Raw genomic sequence first — 9567 nt, 5'->3', positions numbered from 1 at the left:
CCGTCCCGCGGGCGACACGGAAGGCTGGCCGTCCTGAGGGCGCGCAGCCGGAGCCGCCCCCGAGAGGCCGGAGAGGTCGCTGCAGAACCGGGGCAGCCTGGGCCACGGGCAGGATGCCGCCGAGCAGCTGCTGAGGACGGAAGACTCTGTCTGGCAGCGGCTCCCGCCCCGCATCACCCAACTACCGCGTCTCAGGCCACAGCCGCGGGAACCGGGACGGGTGGCGTGGCCGCAGCGCCACCTCGTGGCCGCGCGCAGGGATTGTGTCCCGGGCGGCGCCCAGACCCGATGGCCGGCAGCTTCCCAGGCGCTGAGCCCCACCCAGGCCTGGGGTTTGCTCCCTCTCTGTGGCCCCCACACGGTGCAGCGGAGCCGCAAGGGGCCGCTGGGCAGAATCCCACCCCCTCAGGTATGTCATTCCTGGACCCACTCCACAGAGACAGGCCACGCGGGTACAAAGCACAGTGTTTACTAAAGGCACAAAGTGGGATGTCGGGAGGGGCTGCTCTCCCGGTAGAGACCCCGCACTCTCACCTGGACCCCGCCTGCCCTCTCCTCCAACCACCCCCACCCTCACACCACCAGGTGGAGAGCTGTTAGCACCAAAGGGGGGTGGGAGCCCCACCTGTGGGAGGGGAGTGTGCAGGGACAGCAAGGTGTTGCTTCCAGAACCCACCATGCCCACTGTCCTTCACAGGGGTGGGGGTGCAAGCTCGGCACTGTCTCTCCCCTCTGCTCCTCCGCCCCCTCCCTTCCCCACACCGCTCCAGCAGCGGGCTGGAGGCCTGTTCCCGTCCAGTTCCACCAAAGGGGCTGCCCCTGGCAGGTGGGGCACTGAGGCAGGCGGGGGCTTCTCCTGACCCCATGGGCTGCCAGGCAGGCACTAAGTCCAAACAGGGGGCCAGCAGGGAGGCGTGGGGCGGGGCAGGTGGCTACTTCACACGCAGGTGCACCCTGGAGGGGGAGGGGGCCCAGCCCTCCCCGCCCCAGGCTGCCCCTGTTCCCTGCACAGGGGCAGGCAGCGTCACAGCACCTCGCCCTCCTCCATGCTGAAGCTGCTCCGCCGGCTGCTGGCCTTGGAGGCCTCAGGGGACATGGTGGAGAAGAGGGGGTCGGAGGCCAGGGGGAGCAGGGAGTCGTCCAAGAGCATGAAGTCCAGATCCTTCTTGGACAGGCTGGGGAACGGGGAGCCATGCTCTGGCCCCAGGGGCTCAGGGTAGCCCGGGGGCCCCTCGTCACCCCCGCCCCCAAAGCTCAGGCCGTGGCTGAAGTCCAGTTGGTGGAACGGGGACTGCGGCTGGGCGGGCGGGGGCAGCGGGGCCTGGGGGGGCAGCGCCGGTAGCGTCTCGGGGTCAGGGACCTCGGCCCCCAGCATCAGCGTCTCCCCTGGGCCCTCTTCGCTGGGCAGCTCCTGCTTCACCACCTGCTGGGCCAGCTCAGCCATGTTCACGCCGGACGGGGAGGTGGTGGGCAGGCCGTGCACCCGGGCCTGCATCTCCAGCTCCTGCAGAGGGCGCAGACAGAGGGCTGGGGGCTTGCGCCGGGGGCACCGTCCTCGGGCCCGCGCCCGGGCCACGACACTTGCCTCTCCCCTTGGGGCACCCAGGACCGCAGAATGTCTCAGCGGGCATGGGGCAGCTCTAGAATCGAGAGCGGCGGTTTCTCCAAGTACAAGTCGCAACTCATTAGCGGGTTGTGAAACCACTGTACTGAGTCCCTCTGCCTTTCTAATTGAAATAGACTTGTCTAGACTAGACCGGAATAGAAATGCACAGAACGCATGGCAGCCATTACAGCTGAGTGTTCTTCACCGTGAGTCGGACGTGCAGCTGCCCTCCCCACCATGAAAGACAGAGAGGTCTAAAAGCTGTGGCCCAGAGGCTGGCGCTGTGTGCGGTGGCTAAGCCTCTACCTGCAGCACTGGCATCCCACATGGGCCCATAGGAGTCCCGGCCGCTCCACTTCCGATCCAGCATCCCTGCGGATGGCCTGGGAAAGCAGTAGAGGGTGGCCCAGGTGCTTGGGCCCCTGCACCCACGTGGGAGACCTGGAAAAAGCTCCCGGCTTTGGATCGGTCCAGCTCTGGCTGTTGTGGCCATTTGGGGAGTGAACCAGCCGATGGAAGACCTCTCTGTCTCTCCCTCTCTCTCTGTCTCTCAAGTAAATAAATCTTTGAAAACAAAACAAAAGCTGCGAGCCAACTGTCCTTTGTGCAGAGGGCCAGCCTCAGCGCCGAAGACTCCAGGAAGCCCACGGGCAGGGACCGACCTCGCGGCTGCAGCCGATAGGGGTGCTCTGCAGTTTGCCCACTGCGGCGATTCCTTACTCCTTGGCTTCTAGGCACATCGTAGGCTTGCACTTTCCTGCCCCTTAAGCAGGAAACCTTAAGTGTTAGTGTCCCGCAGATGGGAGCCCCAGGAAGCAGATGTGCCGTGTGGCAGCTTAAGAGGGATCTGCGGCTTTCAGAGCCGGCTCCAGCTGTGCCTGTCCATCACCCCGGGTCCAGCCACCACCTGCTGCTCAAAGGTGCTGGGGCTGGCTTGCCCCCAAGTGGAACGTCCTGACACCTGCTCCTCCCTCACGGCACCGCCGTTCTCGTCTCCCACTCAAGACGCATAAGTAGCAGCCCTGGGGTCAGGGGTCAGAGCTCCCCAGGGAGTCCAAGTTCGGGGCCAGACCTGGATGCGGAGCCAGAGCTGCTTGTTGGTCATCTCCAGGCGCCGGGAGTGGTTCTCCAGCTCCCGGGACTTCTGCAGGTCCTTCTGCATCCTCCGGATGTAGTCCACGGACGCCTTGAGGATGGTGCCCTTGTTCCAGCGCACGTCTCTGCGGCAGCGGCCAGGCAGCGTCAGGCGCGCGCTCAGGGGCACGGCTGCACCCCTGCCACTGCTCTGCTCTTGGCCTCTCAGACTGGAGGGGGCTGCTGGGGGCTGCACAGAGCGCCAGTGCCCGGCGCCGAGCAGGCTGGTCTTTCCCAAGACCCCGTTCCTGCCACCGCTGCCCACGCCTACCCTGGGCCCTCAACCACTTGGCTTCTCTCCACCAGCCCGGAGCCCTGCGTGTGTGCCCCTTGCTCCTGGAGGGCTCCCCCTGCCCCGCCGGGAGCTTTCCTGGTCCCACCGCAGCGCCCAGCCCCCCAGCCTGCTCACAGGTCGTTGGCTTTGGGGATCAGCATTCCCAGCTCCTTGATGCGGTCATTGATGTTAAACCTGCGTCTCCTTTCAACTGAAGGCAACAGACAGGGAGGAGGCCATCAGAGGCGTGGGGACCCCACCTGCAGGGGGCGCCCAGCCCAGGGAGGGCAGCCTGGCGGTTAGAAGGGCTGTGATTTCTCTAGGGCGCAGGCCAGGCAGTCGGCACAGCAAAGGCACCTGGGGCAAAACCCCTCCGCATCGTCCCACGGAGCTCCTGGCTCGGGCTCCACGCCCTACAGCCGGACCGGGCGTGGCTTCCGGAGAGGCCTTCCCGGGAGCCCCCCTCTCTCCTCCTCCCGGATAAAGAGCCCACCCACCATTCAAGCTGCGCCAATGGGAGCGCTCCGGGCCTCTGCCCGAGGAGCAGCCTGCGGCCGGGGAGCCGGGCTGGGACCGGTGCAGGCCGGGAGGGGCTCGGTAGCCCGCCCAGGTGGAGCGGGCGAGGCGGGGAGGGGCAGCAGGGCAGGACTCACTCAAGTTGTGATTGTCTTTCTTCTGCCGCTCCTTGGCCAGGGCCCGGCTCTCAGCATCTGCAGCCGGGGCAGAGGACAGACGGCAGCTGAGGGGGAGGGGGAGAAAAGGAGGGAGGGGGAGGTGGCGCGGGGCAGAGGGAGGCAGCCAGTACCTGTGAGCTCTCGCTTCTGGGTCAGGTCTGCGGGGCACGAGCTGCTGGTGACGCCCACCAGGGAGGCTGTGACCTGGGGGTCACTGCTGTACACGTTCAGGTGGCTGCTGGACAGCGGGAGCTGTGGGGAGAGGCGGGGAGAGGGAGGAGCAGCCAGTGAGCAGTCCCCTCGCCACGGGGAGCCCCCCGCAGGGCGCATGGTCCCAGGCAAGGACCTCGCAGTTCAGGTCTATGGAGCCGGAGCCGGAGCCGGGAGCCCCAGCCCGCGAGGAGCTCAGCAGGAGAGTGGCTAAGGGAGCGCCGTGATAGGATGAGGCCGAGGCATGCCGGGAGCCACAGGGAGGGGCGGCTATCTACCTGCTGTTGGGAAAGGCTTCCCCGAGGGTGTGGAGCTGAGACCGGAGCAGAGAGGGCCAGAAAGGTGCCCCCTCCCCCACAGTGGCAAATTCCCTCCTTAGCTGGATAAAAACTCAGTTCTAAAGGCGCCCCGCGCGCGCAGTCTTCGGAGCCACAAACCGTGGCTAACCTCTTTGCTTCGAATAAAGCACCTGTCTCTGTTGAGGTCGGTCTCCGTCTCCTTTTTCCCCATCTCTCCTCTCTGGGGGTACGAAAGGCCAGGACCCCGAGCTATGCCACACCTAACAGGCAGGGCCCGTGGCACTCGCAGCTGGGCAGCCGATGGAGGCTACAGGGGCCCAACAGGGGCAGGTCGGAGCTCTGGAAAAGTCCCCAGGTCCTGCGCAGTGCAAACACAGGCCTTTCCCGCCACCACCGCCACGTGGGAACCAGCCAAGGACGCAACCGCGTCGCCCTCCCTTGCTGCCCCTGCGAGCCACAGGGGTGCGTGCAACTGGCCCTGGCCGGTTCCTGCTAAGCCACCAGGGCAGTGGGGGGCTGAGGATGGACTGGCTCCCCAGCTCGGGCACCGGCGACTTTCCCTCCCTTGGTGGCAGGGGCTGGGGTCAGGATGGGGGTGACAGCAGCGGCAGGAGTATGCAGCCGAGGTTCAAGACGCACCCCAAGAAGGCGGCAGGCCCCAGCGGTCCTCTGGCTCCGGGGGACACTGGCTCCCCGAGCAGAGCTCCCGCAGTGCTTTGGGCGGGTGGCTTCTCCCCACTTTGCAGCTGAGTAAATGGGCTCACGATGGTGGGGGGACTCCCCCAGGGTCATGGCAAAAGCCAGAAGCCTCTGGATTCCCAGGGCAGCCACCTCTCGGCCCTGCCCGCCGACCCAGACTGCAGCCGTGCAGCCAGGAGGCGGCCAGGCAGAGGGGTCCTGTAGCTAGGGATAAGGCCAGCCCCTCGAGGGACACAGGTCTGTGCCTGCAGGCCCTGGACTTGGCAGAAGAGGGGCCCCTGGATCCCCAGAGGAGCCCACCAGCTCCAGGTCTTCCTGAGGATGCACTACTCTCCCCGCCTCCTCCCTGCCCCCACCAGGAAGCCTTCCGAGACTGCCACAGCCACCTGGCTCATATCACACATGTAGGCTGAGGCACAGCCTGCTCAAACCCTAACTCTGCTCAGCCCTGGGCCCCGGACCATCTCTGCAGAAAGACAGCAGCCCTGGCCAGTGAGGAGCCGTCTCCAGCTCTCCCCAGGCGCAGGGCTCCTGGGGGTCCTCGGCCTCACCCCCAGGGGCAGTACCGTGTTGGGCATCTGCATCTCAGGGTTGATGTAGCCCAGGACGTCGTCCAGACGCATGATGTTGTCGATGACATCGTCAAACTGCAAGACAGGAAGTCCACCTGGGGCGGCGCACCCGCGGCAGGCAGAGCGGGTGCTGGGAAGCCAGTGACCCTCTGGGGCCCAGGAGCCACCTTGCCCAGCTTGCTTGTCTTGGGGGCGAGGAAGGGGGCCCAGAGGAGGAATGACTACGGCTGTCTGAGGTTCTGCCCCTGTGTGGGGGGGTCCTCTTTTCCTCCCAACAGAGCTCTCCAAAGTAGGGAGGGTGTGTCCTTCCTCAGTCAGGGGCTCCCTGGGGATGGGGCTGTGCTTCCCCCTCAGACTGGGGCTCCCTGGGGATGGGGCTGTGTCTCCCCCCTCAGACTGGGACCCCCGAAGGCAGCACCCCCCACCCTACTAGTATCAGGAGCATGGCATGTGGCGCCCCCTGCTTACCTCCTTCTCCGGGTTGGAGCTGATGTGCAGCATGGCCATGGGGCTGTTGGGGGCGCTGTTGCCAGCTGAGGTGGACAGCACGTGTCCCGCCCGCACCCCAGGGGAGGCGGCAGGCGGGGGCTTTGGGGAGCCCTGGGCAGGGCTGATGTGGGCAGCGAACTTGTTCCCGTAGGTCTCGGACAGGTACTCGCGCACCTTCTGGTGCTGGGACTGTTGCAGGTGGTAGGAGGTGGGGTTCTCCAGGTAGGACTGCACCTGGGAAGCAAGGGGGGCAGCGGCTCTAGGGGGAGGCTGGCACCAGTGCGGGCGGCGGGGGCGGGGCGGGCCCTACCTTCAGCACCTCCCCGGGCACAGGTGGCGGCGACTGGAAGTGGACGGGGGTGTTGATGGCCGGCGTGGGCGTCACCAGCTGCTGCTGCTGCTGCTGCTGCACGTAGTGCATGACGGCCTGCTGCTGCATGCGCTCCCGCTGCTCCTCCTGCTGCGCCTGCTCCCGCATCAGCTGCATGCGCAGCCCGATGCGCGACGCCATGGCGGCTGCTGGCGCTCGCTCCCTGTGGGCCAGGCGGGCAGGTGCGTGAGGGAGGGACCCGGACAAGCGCTGGTGCAGGCGGGGAATGGATGTGCCCACGGCCACAGAGCGAGGCGCCAAGTCAGGCTCCCTGGGGCCGGCCTGCAGCTCCAGGCTCCCTTCCTGTTCAATGCCTGCAGTCGGCCCCCAACGCTCGCGGTCAGCCTCTGTGACGCCAAATCCAGCCAGGTCTGCCCCCCGCATGCGCCCAGGCTGCACCGTGTCACTCCTGGGTTCCCAAGGGGCCTCCTCGTGCTCAGACTCCCTCCTCCTGTCTTGCTCCATGACACTTGACTCAACGGTTGCTACACGCGTTCTGTTAAAACCTAAGCCAATCTTGGCCCTCGCTCTGCTCAGAACTCTCCATGGCTCCCCCTTCCCAGGAAAAGCTGACGTCCTCATGTTTCCCAACCAGCCCCCACCGCACGCTCCCCTTTGACCCCGGCTCCCCCTACTCTCTCCCTGGTTCTCTCTGCTCTGGCCACACCTGCCAGCCTCAGGGCCTTTGCATGTGCAGCCCCCCTGCGGGGAATACTGTTTCCCCAGAGACCTTCATGGCTCACCCCTTCATCTCCTCCAAGGCTCAGCTTCGAAGAGGCCGTCCACATCCACCCAATCAAAATGGCCAACCTCCCACCCCCCCGGCTCGCACCCTCCTTATGCCCCCGTCCTCTAATTTTTCTCCATGCCACTTATCACCTTGTAAATAGTATACATTTTGCTGTGGCCTCTCTTACAGGAAGCAAGCTGCCCTGAGGGCTGGCATTTTGTCTGTCTGGTTCACTACAGCAGCTCCAGCCTCCGGCCCAGGGCCCGGGACGTCACCCACTGAGATGAGCGAGTGAGCGTAGCAGGTATGACTTATGACCCAACCCTGGGGAGCCCAGTGTTGCCCCTGAGCCTAGGAAAGGAGAAAGGCAGATCCACGGGCGCCAGCCCTGGTCTTGCATGGGCCTCGGTGGGACAGGCGGGATCTAGGCCCCCTGCCCTGTCGGGAGAGTGGGAGGGCAGAACAGAATGTCACTAGCCCACTGTGTGACCCTGGGCAAGTCCCGTCCTCCTGCCCCAAGCCTCTGTCTTCCCATGCTCCCCTTTGACAAAAATGCAAGGGCCGGACCCTGTGACGTCCAAGGTCCTCCCCGGGGAGTGAGGCTGTCTGAAAGGTGAGGTCTGGCAGGAGCTGGAGGGCCCCTCACCGTGGAGACAGTAGGGCTCCGAGGCTGAGCGAGGGCCTCCCAGCAGGACAGCAGTGGGCTGGGATCCTGGTTCTGCCACTCTTCCCTGGGTGAACTGGGCAAGTGTCCACCTCAGAAGGCCGGTGAGCGCACGACACAAACCTAACTTGCCGTGCCCCGCGCACAGCACCCGTAGGCGAGCCGCGGACAGCCCCAAGCAGGGTAGGGGGTGCCGACGCGGGCAGAGCAGCGGCCAGAGCCATGTGCCAAGCTCCTAGGACAGCCCCAGACCTCCGGAGGTGGCAAAGCAGCCGTGTTCTGGCGATGCCAGACGCCGCACTGAATGAGAACAAGCGGGACACACCGGCAACCGTTCGGTGAGGATTGCAGGCCGAGGAGATGACAACAATGTGGATGGATCTGGCATTTGCAGGGGTCAGGCACCGGCCCCTAGAGGTAGTCAGGGTTCCTAGGACACGAGGCACTGGGAGGCTAAGTGGCCTGTGGAGGGGACAGAGCTTAGATGCCATCCAAGCCCAGGTGGGGAGGGTTGGGTCTCCATAGAGCCGGGAAGGAGCCCCAGGGGGTCTCTGCCCAGCTCCCAGCAGGGCAGTCCCCAGGGAGCAAGGCGCAGCTGCCCCCTCCCTCCCGCAGGGGCGCAGCTGCAACCCACAGAGAGGTGGCCCTGTCTGCCGCCCCCGCTGCCACCACACACACTGGCCCTACAGACCTGCAGCTGCCCCCCCACTCCCTCGCAGCTGCATCCCACACACCCATGGCACCCCTGGGGACAATCTGGCTTCAGTTGGCCCTGGTTGGGGGAGGGGCTGGCCAGGGCCTGGCAGTGCCGGCACAGGGAAGGCCGGGGGAGAACGAGCCCCTTGTTTCTCTGACAAAGGCCTGGGAGCCTGGCCTGGCCCAGGCTAGAGCTGGCTTTGCCGTGAGCGAACCTGTGTTAGGCCCTGCTCAGTCTCTAACTGGCTCTGCCGGCCTCAGTTCTCCCATCTGTAAAATGGACACAGGACTCCGGCCCCATCACCCAGCCGGGATCTGTGGGCCCCCTGGGAGAGGGCGTCAGAACCATGTGCACAGCAAGGGGTCTGCAGCAGTGTTGGCCCTGGGGCCTCCAGGGGAGGGTGGCCCAGGTGACAGAGCAGAGGGAGGAGGCTACCTGGGGGACACCCCCGGTGTCCCTGCCTGGTGGCTCTGAGTGTGGTCTGGGTGGGAATGGGGAGAAGGGAGGGACTTGCGGGGATGGGAGGGCAGAGCCGCCGGGCGTGTTCATCCCCTAGCCTCGGCTCCCTGTGCACCTGCTCACTCACAAAGCCCAAGGACTGCTTACGGCTCCTGTGTCTCCGCATCCGGCCAGAAGAACTGAGATGAGGGACAGGGGAAAGGCAGACTGCTGCAGGGCACCCCCCACACCCGGCCTGCCCGAGCCACCATGCCTGGCAGGGGTGCCCCAGACCCTACCCCCCCACCCCCACCTCAGAAATACCCTCCTCCTGGAGCCCAGCCCTGCAGAACTCCTGCCCTCCCCGCCCCGCCCTGCCCCTCCAAGCCCTCAGGACCCAGCAGCTGCCCCTCAGCACTGCTCACTGGAGCTGGTCAGCTGACCACGCCTCTGCCCAACCTGAGTCTGACTCCCAGCTTAGCTGAGCTTCCCAGGCCAACAGCCTCTGCCCCTGCTGGCTACATGACTTTGGAGAGCCTCACCCTGTCTGTGCCTCACCCGCCCCCTTGTATAATGGAGCCAGTCTTGGACCTGCCCCGCAGGGCCACTGTGAGAGGTGGAGGAGCCCCTGGGGCTTGTGTGGCCCCCAGCCTGGTCTCCTCCGATGTGGGCCTCCCCATCAGTCATTTACACCTTAGTGTGAACCAGCGA

General features: G+C 65.8%; 1 protein-coding gene across 6 annotated transcripts in view; it reads right to left on the bottom strand.

Moving 5' to 3' along the window:
- Positions 1 to 453: 453 nt before the first annotated feature.
- TFEB (transcription factor EB) overlaps positions 454 to 9567 on the bottom strand; it is a 49517-nt gene continuing 40403 nt past the window's right edge. For 5 of the 6 annotated variants that reach the window (XM_070073280.2, XM_070073279.1, XM_051854162.2 and 2 more), the window contains exons 2-9: positions 6268 to 6490; positions 5937 to 6191; positions 5463 to 5543; positions 3820 to 3940; positions 3668 to 3724; positions 3150 to 3225; positions 2679 to 2826; positions 454 to 1504 (exon numbers count right to left, since the gene is read on the bottom strand). In XM_070073280.2, coding sequence (XP_069929381.1) covers positions 1025 to 1504; positions 2679 to 2826; positions 3150 to 3225; positions 3668 to 3724; positions 3820 to 3940; positions 5463 to 5543; positions 5937 to 6191; positions 6268 to 6468 — 1419 coding nt within the window. In that variant the 5' untranslated portion in view covers positions 6469 to 6490 and the 3' untranslated portion in view covers positions 454 to 1024. Of the gene's footprint in view, positions 1505 to 2678; positions 2827 to 3149; positions 3226 to 3667; positions 3725 to 3819; positions 3941 to 5462; positions 5544 to 5936; positions 6192 to 6267; positions 6491 to 9567 lie in introns of those variants that run through there. The other variant, NM_001171339.1, reaches the window with a different exon arrangement.

Source organism: Oryctolagus cuniculus, chromosome 5 (genome assembly GCF_051225735.1).
Source record: "Oryctolagus cuniculus isolate XC-2025 breed Fujian yellow rabbit chromosome 5, ASM5122573v1, whole genome shotgun sequence".
In the NCBI taxonomy this organism is placed as follows: domain Eukaryota; kingdom Metazoa; phylum Chordata; class Mammalia; order Lagomorpha; family Leporidae; genus Oryctolagus; species Oryctolagus cuniculus.
The sequence above is the reverse complement of the archived record's forward strand: the minus strand, read 5'-3'. Positions and strand labels throughout refer to the sequence as shown.